The sequence below is a fragment of the Eretmochelys imbricata genome, chromosome 1, assembly GCF_965152235.1.
Source record: "Eretmochelys imbricata isolate rEreImb1 chromosome 1, rEreImb1.hap1, whole genome shotgun sequence".
Classification (NCBI taxonomy): Eukaryota; Metazoa; Chordata; order Testudines; family Cheloniidae; genus Eretmochelys; species Eretmochelys imbricata.
In genome coordinates, this window is record NC_135572.1 from 28,239,969 (window position 1) to 28,257,508 (window position 17,540).

Genomic DNA, 17,540 nt, shown 5'->3' on the forward strand with positions numbered 1-17,540 from the left:
GATAAAGGAGAGATAAAACAGAACTGGGGGGTGGGGAATCAAATCAGTATCTTAGATGTTTGTATACTAATGCGAGAAGTATGGGGAATAAGAAGGAAGAACTCAAAATGCTAGTAAACAAACACAGCTATGACATAGTTGGCATCACGGAGACTTGGTGGGATAATACATATGACTGGAATATTGGTACAGAAGGGTACAGCTTGCTCAGGAAGGACAAGCTGGGGGGCGGGGAGAAGAAAAAAAAAGGATGGAGCTAGGCTGTTCTCAGTGGTAGCAGATGACAGAACAAGGAGCAATGGTCTCAAGTTGCAGTGGAGGAGGTCTAGGTTGGATATTAGGAAACACTATTTCACTAGGAGGTTGGTGAAGCACTGGAATGTGTTACCTAGGGAGGTGGCGGAATCTCCATCCTTGGAAGTTTTTAAGGCCCGGCTTGACAAAGCCCTGGCTGGGATGATTTAGTTGGGGATTGGTCCTGCTTTGAGCAGGGGGTTGGACTAGATGACCTCCTGAGGTCCCTTCAAACTCTGATATTCTAGGATTAAAAAAAAAAGGGAGGAGGTGTTGCCTTATATATGAAAAATGTATTCACTTGGAGTGAGATTGAGATGGAAATAGGAGACAGACTTGTTGAAAGTCTCTGAGTAAGGATAAAAGGAGCATAAAATAAGGGTGATGTCATGGTAGGGGTCTACTATAGACCACCTAACCAGGAAGAAGAGGTAGGTGAGACTTCTTTTAAACAACTATCATCATCATTCAAAGCATAGGACTTGATGGTGATGAGGGATTCAGCTACTCAGAAATCTGTTGGGGAAACAATACAGCAGGTACAGATTTTCCAATAAATTCTTGGAATTTATTGGAGACAATTTTTTATTTCAGAAGGTGGAGAAAGCTACTAATGGAGAGGCTGTTCTAGATTTGATTTTGACAAATAGGGAGGAACTGGCTGAGATTTTGAAAGTGGAAGGCAGCTTGGGTGAAAGTGATAATGAAATGATAAGAGTTCATGATTCTAAGGAATGGTAGGAGAGAGAACAACAAAATAAAGACAATGGATTTCAAGACAGACTTTAGCAAACTCAGGGAGTTTGTAGGTAAGATCCCATGGGAAGCAAGTCTAAGGGGAAAAACAATTGAAGACAGTTGGCAGTTTTTCAAAGAGACATTATTAAGGGCATGAGAGCAAACTATCCCACTGCATAGGAAAGATAGGAAGTATGGCAAGAGACCACCCCGGCTTACCCAGATCTTCAATTATCTGAAACTAAAAAAAAAAAAAAAAAGTCCTACAAAAAGTGGAAACTAGGTCAAATCACAGAGGATGAATATAAACAAACACCACAAGTATGTAGGGACAAAATTAGAAAGGCCAAAGCACAAAATGAGACCAAACTAGCTAGAGATGTAAAAGGTAACAAGAAAACATTCTACCAATACATTAGAAGCAAGAGGAAGACCAAGGACAGGGTAGGCCCATTACTCAATGATGGGGGAAAATAACAGAAAATGTGGAAATGGCAGAGATGCTTAATGACTTCTTTGTTTCAGTTTTCACCAAGAAGGTTGGTGGTGATTGGGCGTCAAACATAGTGAATACCAGGGAAAATGAGGTAGTATCAGAAGAGGTTAAAATAGGGAAAGAACAAGTTAAAAATTACTTGGACAAATTAGATGTCTTCAAGTCACCAGGGCCTGATGACATGCATCCTAGAATACTCAAGGAGCTGACTGAGGAGATATCTAAGCCATTAGCAATTATCTTTGAAAAATCATGGAAGATGGGAAGACTGGAAAAGGGCAAATATGGTGCCCATCTATAAAAAGGGAAATAAGGACAACCCAGAGATTTACAGACCAGTCAGCTTAACTTCTGTACCCAGAAAGATAATGGAGCAAATAATTAAGCAATCAATTTGCAAACATCTAGACGATAATAAGGTGATAAGTAGCAGTCACCATAGATTTGTCAAGAACAAAGCATGTCAAACAAATCTGATAGCTTTCGTTGACAGGGTAACAAGCCTTGTGCATGGGGGCGGGGGGGGGGGAAGTGGTAGACATGATATAGCTTGACTTTAGTAAAGCTTCTGATACTGTCTTGAATGACCTTCTCATAAACAAACTAGGGAAATGCAAACCTAGGATGGAGCTACTATAAGGTAGGTACAAAACTGGTTGCAAAATCATTCCCAGAGAGTAGTTATCAGTGGTTCACAGTCATGCTGGAAGGACATAATAAGTGGGGTCCCACAGGGATCAGTTCTATTTAATATCTTCATCAATGATTTAGGTAATGGCATAGAGAGTACACTTATAAAGTTTGCGGACGATACCAAGCTGGGAGGGGCTGCAAGTGCTTTGGAGGATAGGATTAAAATTCAAAATGATCTGGACAAACTGGAGAAGTGGTCTGAAGTAAACAGGATGAAATTCAATAAGGACAAATGCAAAGTACTCCACTTAGGAAGGAGCAATCAGTTGCACACATACAAAATGGTAAATGACTGCCTAGGAAGGAGTGCTACAGAAAGGAATCTGGGAGTCATAGTGGACCACAAGCTAAATATGAGTCAGTGTAACGCTATTGCAAAAAAAGTGAAAATCATTCTGGGATGTGTTAGCAGCAGTGTTGATAGCAAGATCCGAGAAGTAATTCTTCTGTTCTACTCTGCACTAATTTGGCTCAGTTGGAGTATTGTGTCCAGTTCTGGGAGCCACATTTCAGGAAGGATGTGGACAAATTGAAGAGTCCAGAGAAGAGCGACAAAAATGATTAAAGGTCTAGAAAACATGACCTATGTGGGAAGATTGAAAAAATTGGGTTTGTTTAGTCTGAAAAGAGGAGACTGAGAGGGGACATAACTGTTTTCAAGTATGTAAAAGGATGTTAAAAGAAGGAGGGAGAAGAAAAATTTCTTAGCCTCTGAGGATAGGACAAGAAGCAATGAGCTTAAATTGCAGCAAGAGAGGTTTAGGTTGGACATTAGGAAAAGCTTCCTAACTGTCAGGATAGTTAAGCACTGGAATAAATTGCCTATGGAGATTGTGGAATCTCCATCACTGGAGATTTTTTAGAGCAGGTTTGACAAACACCTGTCAGGAATGGTCTAGATAAAACTTAGACCTGCCATGAGTGCAGGGGACTGGACTAGATAACCTCTCAAGGTCCCTTTCAGTCTTTGATTTGGTCATATTTGGAGTTGATGATCTCGCAATAGTTTTATTTGAGACACTTCAGTCTTCTTCAGCACAACATGGTCCTGAGACCACAGACTTTTTTTTTTTTTAAATGACTGAGCAGGCCAAACAAACCTAATATGTGAGTGCTGAAATAATAAAAATCCTACACTGTAGGTGAAAAATAAAAATGGTATAGCGGAAAGCCTTTAAATATATTAATAAACAATTTAAAAATCTCTTAAGTGACACATTAATTTAAATTAAATACCACCCATTAGACAGCAGTACTGACCCAGAGACTAAAAAAAGCTACTTCACACTCACGGGGTCAGTGGCAAGGAGTCTGAGTGAGAGACTGCTGAATGACACCATTAGGACTGATGGGATGTGCCATGGGCAGTCTTTATGGTGAGATCTGTACGGGTTAACACTTGGGTCAAAATTTCCAAAGCTGGGGGCCTAAAGCTAAGCTTCTAAGTCCTTATTTAGGCACCTAAGTATGTGGTTTGATTTTCAAAAAGTCTGACCTGCACTCACTTTAGGGAGTACTCCTGGGTGCTTTTCAAAATCAGGTCACATCTTCAGGGACTTAAATAAGGATGTGGGAGCCTCTCTTTAGGCACCCACCTTTGTTAGCCTTGGCTTTGGTAAATAGCATCAGGTGCACATCGACCTGTACTAGCCGAAGATTACCACCATGTTCTGCACTGGCCAAATATTTCTGGTCCAAATCCTTCAGCATGTTGGCAGAAGCACAATCTCAGAGGACTTTGCTATAATGCAGCAGACTGAGAACAGATGATATGAAAGGATTTGGCAATTATGCATCTTCTAAATACACACACAAATAGAAAGAGCTGCCAAAACAATAAGAGAGAAATCTAAGTTACGTTTACCAGTCGTATTAAAAATATATGTAGAAAATGTTCAGGATCAATTAAAATAAATCTCACAGCAAAAAATAAATAAAAAATGTGTTTTGATGCTACTGTCTAGTGTACCTTTTTTGTAAACAGGTTTCGTCACCAAACATATATTGAAAAACTTGGCTGCAATATCTCCTCGTGAGGGGGCAGGACTCATCCCTGCGGCGCCTCCTGGTGGTCGTCCAGGGAATTAGTGTTTCCAGCCTCCAGAGCGCCCTCTGCAGGCCAGTGTCCCACTTGCCGCTGGGCCTGAATCCCTCCTGGACCCCAGTGCCCCTTTCAGGCCAGGATGCTTCCCCCTGGCAGTACCCCCACAGGGAACCCCCACCCTCTATCCCCACCTCACCTCAGTCTATGGTCACTGCCAGTCATCAACTAGCCCCCGATCCCTGGGGTAGACTGCAGTGTAAGTGCCACTCATCACCGGCAAAGGGGGTTTGGACCTGCTGCCTTTGCCTACCCCTGGGCCACCCTCTGCAACCCCAGTACCCTTCTTGGCCTTTAACAAGGCCTCCAGCCGGGGATGGGGGGGGTTCCAGGCTGGAGCTCCCCAGCTCCTCTGGCCTTCCCCCAGCCCTTCTTCTTTCTAGGTACCCTGCTTAGCTTCTAGGCAGCCAGGCCCTTCTCCCTCAACAGCTATAGGGAGAGTCCTCTGTGGCTTCTGGCCCACTGCCCTTTTATAAGGGCCAGCTGGGCCTTAATTAAGCTGGCCACAGCTGTGGACAGCTACTCACTCAGCTTCCTCCAGCTGTTCTCACTCCTCTTCCTCCTGCAGCCCTCTCCAGGACTGCTTAAACCCCTTCAAGGCCAGAGCGGGGTAACCACCCCACTACACTCCTTTAGAAATAGCTTAAAGGCTTAAATACTTGACTCTGAAAAGTTAAAGTTACTTTTTGCCTGTCCAGTCACTGTCCTTGTATGGTCCTTGGTGGCACCTTAATATTACAGGTGCTGGGTATGTTAGTAACATACCGTTACATCTGCATTCCTTTAAAGTGCCTGCCAAGTATTTGTTTAATTTTGTCCATGCTGAAATGAAAATGAGAGCGCTGCTTAGAACAATTGTTTGAAAAACTACATGCAGTTCACACCATATGCTACTATACTGAATCCCTATTGGAAACACTTATAAAATGGACATGAAAGCCTATAATGCTGATGCCATATGGTAGGTGACTGGGGAAATATTCTGAAGGCAAGAAAAATATTAGCTATTGCTCTGTCTTAAATGTGCATGGACATGAGGGGAGAGGTTTTATTTCCTCAAGAAATGTTATAATTAAATATATTCTTTAGAAAAGCATTTTTATAAGAAGAAAGTTTGATAAACTCTTTTAAAAAAAATTGAGAGTTTTTTCAATTAAAACAACAACACTTTGGTTTGGGCATTCAGGGTGAAATTCAACAGAGGGGGTCCAGAAAGCCCAATACAAGCCCTCAAAATAGAGCTTTCTAATATGAAGGATTAAGTGGTGCACTGGCCTGAAGCAAAAGGATGACTTTCCCCCACAGTTACCAGCTTTCCTGGATACTCTTTTTATTTACCAAAAATGGTGGTTGGGGAGAACCAAAATACAGTAATGTGAATGTTAAATACTAATGAAGGCAGAACATAATGCAAAAATGATTACCCCATTGTATATGCTGCTACAATACAAATATAGACAGTCACTCCAATCTTTTAGGAATAGGTAGAAAAATACAGCATTTCATGTATTTGTACAGTTGCAGTTAAGGATAGATTCACAAAAGTGTTCTGTTTAGTTTTTTAGGACAGCAGTTACCAAAAATATATCAGAATAAACTACTTACATCATTATTTGTGAACTTGGATGTTATCTTGTTATCTACTTCTGCATCATTAAAGAGTACATTTTTTCTGATACATGATGACATTCTGTGACACCACATACAAAGCCCAAAGGCCATAAAACACCAGGTTTTAAAAATTACTTGTTCTATGACTGGAAGTAGCATACCCTGTCAAAACTAAGGCCTTGATCCTGCAAGCTGTTCCACATAGTCAGGATAGGGATGGAGGACTTTCCTGAAGGAATTTGGTATCTTTTACGTACTTCAACTGAAATGCTTGTTATTGATCTGGATTGCACAAAAAAGTGACCTTGTGCCTAATGGCACATAAACTGACTGACACTGGTGGTCTGCAGTACACGTGCTAAGCATTAAGATCTTGACCCTGAAGGCCTTAGGTCTTCAGAACTCCATTGATGCCAGTGTGAAAAGACTGCAAGAACAGTCATAGTAATTTTTCAAAACCACATTGATTTAAGACATACTAACGCCCATTAATCAGAGCGAAGAACCTATAGTTGTTGAAAGGAAACACTTCCAGATAGTAAGTCTACAGGTCCCTAGAAACATTACTAACAATCCAAGCTATATATATTGTAACTATTATCCACTGGGGATAAATTCACCCCTTCACTGAGAGCCAGCAGAAGATCTACACACTACTTAAGTCCCACCTCAGCTCCTTAAAACAGGGCTAAATGAGATGTAAGTGGTACATAGGCATCATGTTGGTGCTGTGATGCGTGGGGTGGATTTCACCCTTTTGAGTAGGCATTTTGATTTTCTGACGAATGATATTTGGTTGCACATGCAATTCATATATAAATATTTCCCATCCTGACTCCTAAACAGTCCTTTCCTTCTCTAGATAGAGCAGAGGAGGCTTGAGAGACTTAACACAGAGATCTGGTCTGAAGGAGTTACAGAATGGGTAAAGGAGGAAGAGGAGGAAAGAGGTGTGTTATTGTTCAGAATTTATTTGTTCAGTTCATTTGAATGTGGCCCATACCGCCAAGTACAGGCTCTATCATGATCTTTTGCTCCTAATCAGAACCCACACCCAGGAACAAAATGATTCTTGGTTCTCTCACCATTAATTGAAACCAGTCACCAAGTGCATAGTGTTCAAATCTTCAAAGGGGCTCTCTGTAGTGTTAACTAAGACTGTCACAGCAGGATAAATGATCTCTTCAACTGTCACATATGTCCCTGTTATAAAGCCAATGACTCCAATAACAGCTATAAAGATGTCTTTAAGTATCATCCACACACTTAAGTTTTCCTTGTAAAATGTGAGGATTTCAACCAAAGGTGGCAGGATCAATGCCAAAGTGCTGCTGCTTATGGCGCCAACAAAAGAAATCACCAGGTCTAGGTGAGGGATCAAGACTGCTACAGCACCTGAAAGAGATAACAAGCATTTTTTATCTTAAATTTAGCGTCTTCATTAAAATAAAAGCTTGACAGCTACATAAGCCAGTGAATCACAATCTAACAAATATCGAGCAATTTACCACTCATTTTTAATTCTAATCAGTGTAGAGCCCCAGACTTTACTAACAAATAAGGATAGTCTTCAACACAAAAAGAGAGGAATGCACTTATTTCTGGGTTAGATAAGTTTCAGTGATAATGTAAAGTACCTCACTTGATTTTCAGATCCCAAAGTGAATTTGCAGGGCTGGCAGTTCAAAACATAATCTTTTTGTACATGTGGAATAAACAAAGTTTGCTTTGCAAATCATTGAGACACAAGAGATCTGAAATTGCACGGTGACACTTCTATACTCATTTTTTTCAAGAGAATGACAGGTCGAGGGGAGACAGGCTTTGCAGTGGAAGGGGAGGCTGTAAGTAGCACAGGCTATGCTAGGCAAACAAATAAACACTCACACAGAATCACCCTACAAACTACATCAAATTTGAAGCCCTGGTAAATGATATCCATATTAAAAAGTAACTTAAAAATTAACCAAAATGGACATACAACTTCCTGACCATTTGGGATCCCACGGCCACCGCAATCCCCTCTTATTTGGACATCTGTCTCTTGAAAAATATCAATCACTAAGACTGTTCAGTTTGTAAAATACCTTTGACAGGTTACCAATTTACCAGACAAAGAGTTCAGTCCAGGCAGACATATTTAGAAACAGGAATGATTGAGCCTTCCAGCACCGGGTGGTTGGTCTTTGTCCCAATACTGTAAAATTCTACAAACTGATTTCATTGTTACAAAAGAATCAGGGCCTCTGATGTTTTTAATCCCTTTGTCTGGAAACTCTAACCAAGATGTTCTAGTCACGATTTAGAACCATACAAGTGTGGTAATGAATGCTTTCAGTTCTGTATTATAAAACAGTTGAGCAGAGGCTCCAATCTAATCTCCAGTGAATGGTAGGGAAAGCTGACTTTTCCTTTCACAAATGCATCTCCTTTTGGCTGGCAGAGATTAGCACAGACAGTCATGTCAGCTGCCTCCTTGGAATAGCTAAATGGAAGGAAGGGAAAGGGGAAAACCGGTATGAAAACCTCCAGCATGACAGGAATCATCCACAAAACATTTTTTGCTCTTCATTTTTATATTGCGCCACATATTTCCCAACCGCCACCTCCCTCAACTCACGCACCTACACTCAGCATCAGTACAGTGCCTTTGCCGTCAAGAAAAATGGTAGTGGAGTAATGTTTATAGTATATGGCAATAAATAATGCAATGATTGGAATGAAGATACCTTTAGGTAGCAAGTGAGGGCAAAACCTAACTAAGTGCATACCAATGTGATCTTTTCTCAGCCTGACAAGCAGCACTTTGATTTCAAACGGAACCTTACAAGTTTTGCAGACTAATATCCCAGATGTAGGCCTGTTTGGGCATATGCCTTGAATTCTGAGGACAGCTGAAATTAGAAAGGCAACTTTCTAAAATAAATGTCGTTCATGTATCACAATAAACTTGTGGCACTTACCACTGCATGATATTTGCATCACAGCAAAGACCTCAAGAAGTTTCAGAAAAGGATTAGGCTCTTTTACGATTAAGAACAGCATCTCTAGATATACTATATAACAAAGACTGGATTTATGACCCTTCAGAATATTACAGGGCTCTCCTATTATGCCACCCTATTAACAGAAGATAGCTGCAAAGTAAATGATACAGACGTCTTGTGGCAGCTGTGGTTTGTGAATTCCACAAGGTTATAAAAGAGAATGCACTGACACTCTGTCCAGAGGGAAGTAGGGGGAAAGACAGCGGTCCTAGAGAAAACCTTAGGTTCACCCAGATACGTGGAGAAAGCTTAGACTCTGTTTTATGTTGTGATGTTATTCCGTTCACAATAAAGTCCAACACCTGAAAGTGGGTATTTGCCCTTCTATAGTGTGGAGCAGATTTGGGGTGCCACCTTCTTACACACTCCGTAGATTAAAGTTTAAAAGGCTACCAATTCTCAGGCTTCTTGGCATGAAGTCATTTCTCCTCTTTAAGACTGGATGGCTTTAGTAATATGGGGTTAGGGGATCCAGTAACCCTCGATTCTGGATAGCTGTAAGAGCCAAAAGTTTTGTGTGGAGGATAAATATAATATCTACTTTAAGTGATGAGTCCAAGAGAACAGTAGAGCATGTAAGTGCAGGTGGCTTGCATACTGAAAACCACCCTGAAGTGAGTAGCTGTACAGCATATCCCATTATTCACAATGGCTGAGAACACTTAAGCTTAGTTCAGTCCCTAATTTAACTCTCCATTCCTTGTGTAGCCAAAAGTCCTATTGCAAACAATAAAGTAGGCACCTTGGGTGCACAAACAATGCAGAATTGAACGCTCAGGTCTGGACATAAGAACATAAGAATGGCCATACTGGGTCAGACCAAAGGTCCATCCAGCCTAGTATCCTGTCTGCCAGCAACGACCAATGCCAGGTGCCCCAGAAGGAGTGAACCTAACAGGTAATGATCAAGTGATTCTCTCTCTCTATATTGGACAATTGGCAAGCATACTTAATAACTTAATACTTGTACCGTATTACATAACATTAAAGTTTTCAAAAACTGAAGTTGAAATGTTTGTGCTGTGTGGTAAAACTCACAGTTAATAAATTTGTTGAAGACTGATGGAGAGAGCTGCACATGGAGAGAGCTGCACATTTTATTGTCTTGCTAGTGAAATGGATGCAGTGGGAGTGCTCATTCAATATAGCTTCTTAACTTCTGTAACAGACCCCTTTCAGTGCAACAGAAGTGCTGACAATTGAACAGGGTTATTCATTACTTATATTTAATTGGAATGTTTGAAAATGTTCTTGATTAAAAAATAGTGAAAGATTTTTTAAAGATAGAGTTTTTTAAAGATAGAAATACATGAAATTAAAATATATACATTGTAATGGTTCCTTTAGACTGGAGAAAGGCAGAAAAGGGGGTACTTTGGATTAGATTACGCTAAACCAATCCGGATTGTTTGGATCCTGGTCCTATTTTATATTAATCTCTCCTTTCCTCCAGGACAGGCAGATCTATCTGGCCAATAAAATACAAGGCTGTAAATAGACTCATCAAATATGTGTCGTATAAAAACCTCTTCCTAATACACTGTGATAATCATCAGAGGGGGAAATTTACCTGCCCCTGGAAGGCCCTGATGTACAGGGGTACAGATTGAGTGGCTCCATATCCTCCATGAAGCAGGGAGATAGTTTCCTTAGTGATCTCTAGGAGGAAGAGGCATGACTGCTGAAGGGGACTATCCATAGGGTCCTAAGGGTTAAGAAAGAATCCAGCTGTACACCCCAGAGCAGATAAGAAGAAAGTATAGGGACTGAGTTGTAGGGGTAATAAGCAAACATCACATAACGGTGACACACAGCATACTCAAGGCCTATATTGGAAGCGTCTGTCACCACTGTTATTACAGACATGTACCTGAAACCATATATTCTGCTAAAGATTTCAAATGAGAGGAAATGTAAACAGAGTGGTAATCAAATAGCATATAATTATGTTAATGAGATCAGTTAATGAGTGTATAGCACCTCAGCAATGTAATGCACCTGGAAAAACAATGATGCATGTGTTTTTAATAAACTGAGAGGAAAGAGAGTCCTTTGGTTAAGGCCCTAGACTGGGACTTGGGAGATGTGGGTTCAATCCCTCCCTCTACCACAGACCTTAGATAAGTCACTTAGTCTCTCTAAACTTCAGTTCCCCATCTGAAATGTGAATAGTATTTCCTTTCTCCTGCTCTTTGTTTGTCTTGTCTAGTTACAGCATAAGCTCTTTGGATAGAGACTGTTGCTTACTCCATGCTAGGCACTTACAAACCCAATGAGCCCTGACCTTAGTTTGGGCTTCCAAGTGGTACTGTAATACAAATAATTAAAAAAAAAAAACAATAAGAATCATTTGATTTCTACCTCTTCATAATGATTTGACATTTAATATCTTAGCATGAGATAACAGAGCAGAAACCATAAGGACTGTTTCATGCATATAGATTTGTAGATCCCAAGGTCAGAAGGGAACCATTGTGATCATCTAGTCTGGCCTCCTGCAAGTCTAATGCCGGTCCTGCTTGGTGGACCCCCGGAAGCACAAGCCTCCCCCCAGGGGGCCCCAGGCCCCTGGTTGAGAACCACTGGTCTAGCAGAAACATTTCAGAAGTGAAACACTTCATATTTAACTCTAAGCCAAATTAGAAAAGAACAGGTTAGCCAAATAGATCTGTGGAAACAGTCACATTTAACAAGTTACAGTTAACTAACTGGACATTCATCCAATAGTTCAAATTCCCACATAGCCACTCTGAACAGGAATAGGACATAATTTTTCATTTACACTGCTAAACATTCTGTTTTCTGTGTACTGCGGCTTTAAATGTTGGCAGTCTCCATACATTTTGCAGGGACAACTATATGGCGGCTGACATTTTGTTTCAGTTCAGATGCAGAATGTTACACAATAAGCACCTACATTCTCTCCCTTAGAGATACTACATTAGTCCTTTCTTTGTTGTTTGCCTTAATCTGAAATAAAAGCCACCTAGGCTGAAAATTACATATTTTAACCTTTTTGTATGAGAACACTGTATTTTGGGACTTGTAAAGCTATCCATATTTCCAGTGTGGGTGTTTTAAATAGATCCAGTATCACATTTTTATATAGTTTAAACTGTTCTTTTGCTAGCTTGGCTTTTTTAAATGAGAAATGTTTTGACTCCATCTTCTTTCATTTCTGCTTTGGAAAAGTGGTAAGAATGAAATCTGTAATCATACTGATGGGAAAAGCAGCTAATACAAAATTCTTTAAATGAAAACACAATCTCAACAGGATTTTAACTCAATACCTTTAAAATAAAAAGCAAGAAGTTTTGTCTTTATAGCATCTATGGTGAAGATTTTCAAAAGCCCCACCAATTTTCAGTGGGATTTGTGGTCCTAAATCCATTAGGCACTTTAAAAAAAATCTCTTCCTATAGGACTTCCAAAATAGCATTTACAGGGATGGGAGTAATCCCATACTAATGCACAACAGACATATAATGAGGATGACTGAGCATAAAAATGAATATAGGAGCAAGCATATTTCTGAGGCTCTGTCTACATAGGGATTTTAGCAACTCTTGTAGCTGCACCATCCAAATTGCTACAAAGACAGTTTAAATTCGTTTAGCATGATATGCACCAGTACAATTTAGCCTTCTTTCTAGCTACAGCAAATCATTTTGCACTAGTGTAAACTGTCTCTTCAGTAAGGGTGTTCATTATGCAGTTACCCTTGTGGCTAAAATGCCACTGCAGACAAGGGCTTGGTTCACACCAAGATTCCCACATATGCAACATTTAATGATCAAACATAATTTACTGAAGTTTGGTTCAGCAAAAACACGTTAAACCCATGACAATGAAAGATAATTTTCCCAAATGTAGTTTTATATTTTACCATGAATATTGCAAAGGCACCAGTTTAAATTATTTAACTATGCATTGTCATAGTGATTAGGTCTATGGAGAAAACACAAGAGAATAAGTTCTATGAGTTGGATGGTCGTGGCTATACCCAAAATTCCCCAAGTAGATTCCTTGAATGACGGTAATGCCCTTTTTTCTAACCTGGCTTAAGTCACTTTTGTGACTTTCAGCATAGGAATGTACTAGGAATAGAAGGGACTTATATAACGAGCTACGTTTACAAACATTTAAAGGGACACTCTCAAATCAGATAAAGAATTTATTCTAAAGCTAGAAAAAATCAGGAAGATCACAACCGACATGTGGAGAACTTTGTGGGATGCCCAGGGGTACTAAGATATTCACTAGCCTAAGTACAGGAGACAGCCTCACAAAGATGCCTGACATAGGCTTGAGTATTCAAAGTACAGCTAGCTGGGATTATGGTTCTGTGACTGATGTACTTGACAGAAGAGCAGATTCAGGAAGTTTACAAATTAGGCTTTTTTTCTTACTCTACAAAAAGGAAAGTAACCAGTAGAAACATTCCTTTAGGTTGTCTGCAGAGACACGCTTCAAAAGTTTGCATCCATGGTTCTTCCTGCCATTTCACAAATGTTAAAATTTTATATTGCTATACTGCCTTCCAGATACCAAAAAAACCCCCAATCCTGCAAATGCATCCATGCAAGTGGACCACCCATGCCCACGGAGAGTCTCACTGAAGTCAAGGGGATTCCATTCAGGCACAGGGGTATGGCTGTGTGAACGCAGTTGCAAGGTTAGGGCCAAAGATCACAAATAAAGGAAAATCACTATTTTATAAAAATGATAATATATTTAGAAAGTCACTGCAGTCACACATCTATTATATTTCTCTTAAAATATAAAACCAAACACACAATAAATATATCTAACCGGTCACCAAGAAGACAATTTAGGTTTCATTTTGACCAAACCTAACTATCAGAATTTAGCATTTCAATAAAAGCTCTTCTTTTTTAAAGGAATAATACTCCCTTACAGTCTTTACAACTCAAAATGTTGCCACATTATAGGTTCATCTGGGTACATCTCACCAAATCAATCCCCTGTCATTGAAGGGGCCTTGGACATTGGCACACCTTGATCTCTTCTATTCTCTGCCTGCGGCACACAATAATTTGATCTCCAGAGGGCTGTGATACTTTAATCTAATCCAGATTACTGGGCTCAGTGCAGTGATAACTAGGTAGTGGTTTATGACGTGCAGGAGGTCAGACTGGATGATCTGGGTGATGGCTTCTGGCCTTAAACTCTGTGATGCTCTAATACGTAAACTAGAATGTGAAACTGAGCAGAAACCAATTATTAACCTGAAGTGAAACTGATTAATCTATTTGTATTGTCCAAGCTGAGTGTGCAAATAGTAAATAAAATCATTACTGGTCAAGACTAAAATATTTTTAACTTTTAATAATTTATGGAGTTATTCACACAGGTAAGAAATCTTTAAGCAGGGGTTTAACATGTGAATTTTAAATAGAACACATGCCAATAAGCAACAGTGATTAAGAAAATCATTGCTTCTGACTACATGCACTAATTATCATAGGGCTTGGGGTTTTTTTCTGTTTATTTGTTTTAACTCATCTTAGGTATTCATCATTAGATGATTTCTTTAAGTCCTATTCTGATTTAAATCTTGGGCAAATAACAATTGATTAAATCCAAATTTCTTAAACTATATTTTTACAAGTATCAATGCAGTCTCAAAAGCAAAACTGATAAACAATAAAGCAGGAAATCTATTGCAAGCACACTACACAAGGTAACAAACTCTACTTACATACTTGCAAGAAAAAGAGATAAGACTAGCAACTAGGACAACCACACACATCATATTGTTCTGTTTTATTCCCAGTGGAGTAAAGAACGCTTTCATCATTATCTTTCAGCAACATACTGTAGGCTGAGAGAGACTGAAATTGCTCTAACTCTACCCTTCACTTGCCTTCACACTGCTACCCACTGTTTTTGATTGATTTATCCTATGTTAACAGGATTCATTCAGGTCAAGCAAGAGCAGATAGAGTAAATGTCACTGTTAATCTTTCATAGTGAGAAGTAAACAAGGACACCCTACACCCAAGCAACAAAAACTTTGTAACCCTCATAATAGTCTGTTCCCTGAACCAGTGCACTAGTCCCTTTCTCTGTGCACACTATTATATGAGGGGCTGTAAAAAGGTGGGGATGAGTGTATTTTAATAAACAAAGAGTATATAAAGTTTTGCACCAAGGACCTTTCAGAAGGTGGATAAATATCACTGCTCCGTATTCCAGATGAGACAATTAGGTGGTAAATGATTTGTCCACTTTGACAGCAACTAGATGGAGGAGTCAAGGCCAGAATTTTCAAATCCAGGTGCCAAAAGTTAGGCATGCCAAGATCCTGCACCAACAAGTTCTATGAAACCCCCATTGGATGAGTTTCCTACTACTTGCACTAGGAGTCATCATCTCTCTAGCTGCCTGTGCTGTGTTTGAGTATTTAAGAGGCAGAAGTAGTAAAACCTTGGATTTCTGGGGTTTACACAGACCTTCTGCAGATATCCCTGGTTTGGAAGCCAGAGGGAGTTTTTAAGACAGGCTCAGGGAAGTAGTTAAGTTGGGTGCACAGGGCTCTAGACTGGGAGTTGGATAAAAGGAGCCCAATTTCCAGAGATGCTGTGTGTGGACACTTGCCACTGACGTCAAGGGAGCAACAAATGCTCAGCTTCCTACAGTAGGGCTGCTTATGCAACATGAAATAACTGGATTCAGGAAGGTAGGGAAGACCCCCTCACGTTTGGCCATCCTCCCCATCTGAGAAGAGGGAGGATTCAGCTTCTATCTACTAGAATAGAAGCCTTCGTGTGTCTTCTGGGATGTGTGCATGTGTGTTCGTGGATGTTCCTCCATAACAGAGCCATGATAAGGGCTGTGGCTGGGAGGGCCCTCCCCCCCATGCATAAACCTCTGAAGGGTGGTGCTGACTGTGGCCCCATAAGGCAGCATGTTTCAGAGATAACAACCATTCAGAAGAGTGTGCCAGCTCACACCTCTTAAAGCTACCGTGTCATGCTGTCTGCAGACTCAGGAAATAAAGACTGCACCAGTTACACTCAGGGCATATCTTCAGGTTTTTCTTTGCAACATTGAGAACTAGAAACTCATTTTAAAATGAAAGTTGAGATTCTGATGTGACTGTTTGACTCCAGGAATTGGGGCCCTAGCCATGTGCCTATGCCCTAAGTACTTGACCTAACTGCTTCCCTGAGCCAACCTCAATAAAAAAAACCCTAACTGGCTTCCACACCAGGGAAGTCTGTAAAAGGTCTGTGCAAAGTCTGGAACCTCAAGTTTTTATTAATTCTGCCTCTTAGATACTAAGCTCAAGCACAGCCTGGGTAGCTAGAGAAAGATGGTTCTTAACAGTGCAGGCTGGAAGAAAAACTCTTATCCTGATTGGTTTCATGCAACTAGTGTGTGTAACTAGATGCTTAACATAGCCCACTGTGAAATATGAGCAAATGTTTCACACTTCACTTGACTGCATTCTGTGTGTTCTCATCTCACATATGGTTGGACTGTCTTCTGTGAACTTCAGCACTGTAGATTAATTTGGCTCTGTAGCAAAATTCTTTCAGTGTTGCTATTGACACTTTAAATTAAGAATCCATCTAGGCATACTTAAGTGAGATAATTTTAAATGACTGCTATATGCAACTAGAATCAATATCACAAAGCAAGCTATAAAATGCATTATTAATTGAGTCTAAATAGATAATGTTACAGCTATTACAGAGTATGGACACTGCTCCATAAACCAGTAACTCACCTCTTAGAAACCCAATTCTATGAGACCCATAAAAAGTTTGAATTAACACACACACAAAATATGCCATCCTATGCTCTGGATTTCCCACTGCATCTGATAGAAGAATTGGGGCCTAATCCTAAAAGCACCTATCAATAGGACCACTCATGAGTAAAATTACTCACGTGTAAGTGTCTGCAGGATGAAGCTCTGAGATCATAAACTTTTCAGGACAGTGCAAAGCTCAGTTAGGAAGCCATTTGCAATGTAACAATAACTTTACTCAAATCACAAACTCATGAACCATATATATCCTATTCTTAATTACCAGTTGATGGTGCTCTTCAGATTTACTACCTATATACATACAGACGTATACATAGACACTATTTTTCTATGAAACGCTGGTAACAATTTTTATCTGGGCCACTCAAAGACTTTTTATAAAGTAGTACTTGTGGCACCTTAGAGACTAACCAATTTATTTGAGCATGAGCTTTCGTGAGCTACAGCTCACTTCACGAAAGCTCATGCTCAAATAAATTGGTTAGTCTCTAAGGTGCCACAAGTACTCCTTTTCTTTTTATAAAGTGTTACCAAAGTGTTTTAAAAAGTTGCAATGTGCCTTTCATGCTTGTTGCTACGAAAGCCCCACAGCACGCTGTAAATTCATTGATTACAGTACACTCCTGTTTATCTGAAACCCCATTACCCAGACCTCCGTATTCTCCAAATCCCTTTCTTGTCCCCAGCTTGAGGTTCATACTACAGAGGGCATGTATCTCATGCTGTGGGACAAGAAAGGGATTTGGAGAATCTGGAGGT

At 40.0% G+C, this 17,540-nt stretch overlaps 1 protein-coding gene across 1 annotated transcript in view; it reads right to left on the minus strand.

Moving 5' to 3' along the window:
- Positions 1 to 7,020: 7,020 nt before the first annotated feature.
- SLC36A4 (solute carrier family 36 member 4) overlaps positions 7,021 to 17,540 on the minus strand; it is a 245,179-nt gene continuing 234,659 nt past the window's right edge. The window contains exon 12 of the mRNA XM_077805422.1: positions 7,021 to 7,328. Coding sequence (XP_077661548.1) covers positions 7,021 to 7,328 — 308 coding nt within the window. The remainder of the gene's footprint in view (positions 7,329 to 17,540) is intronic.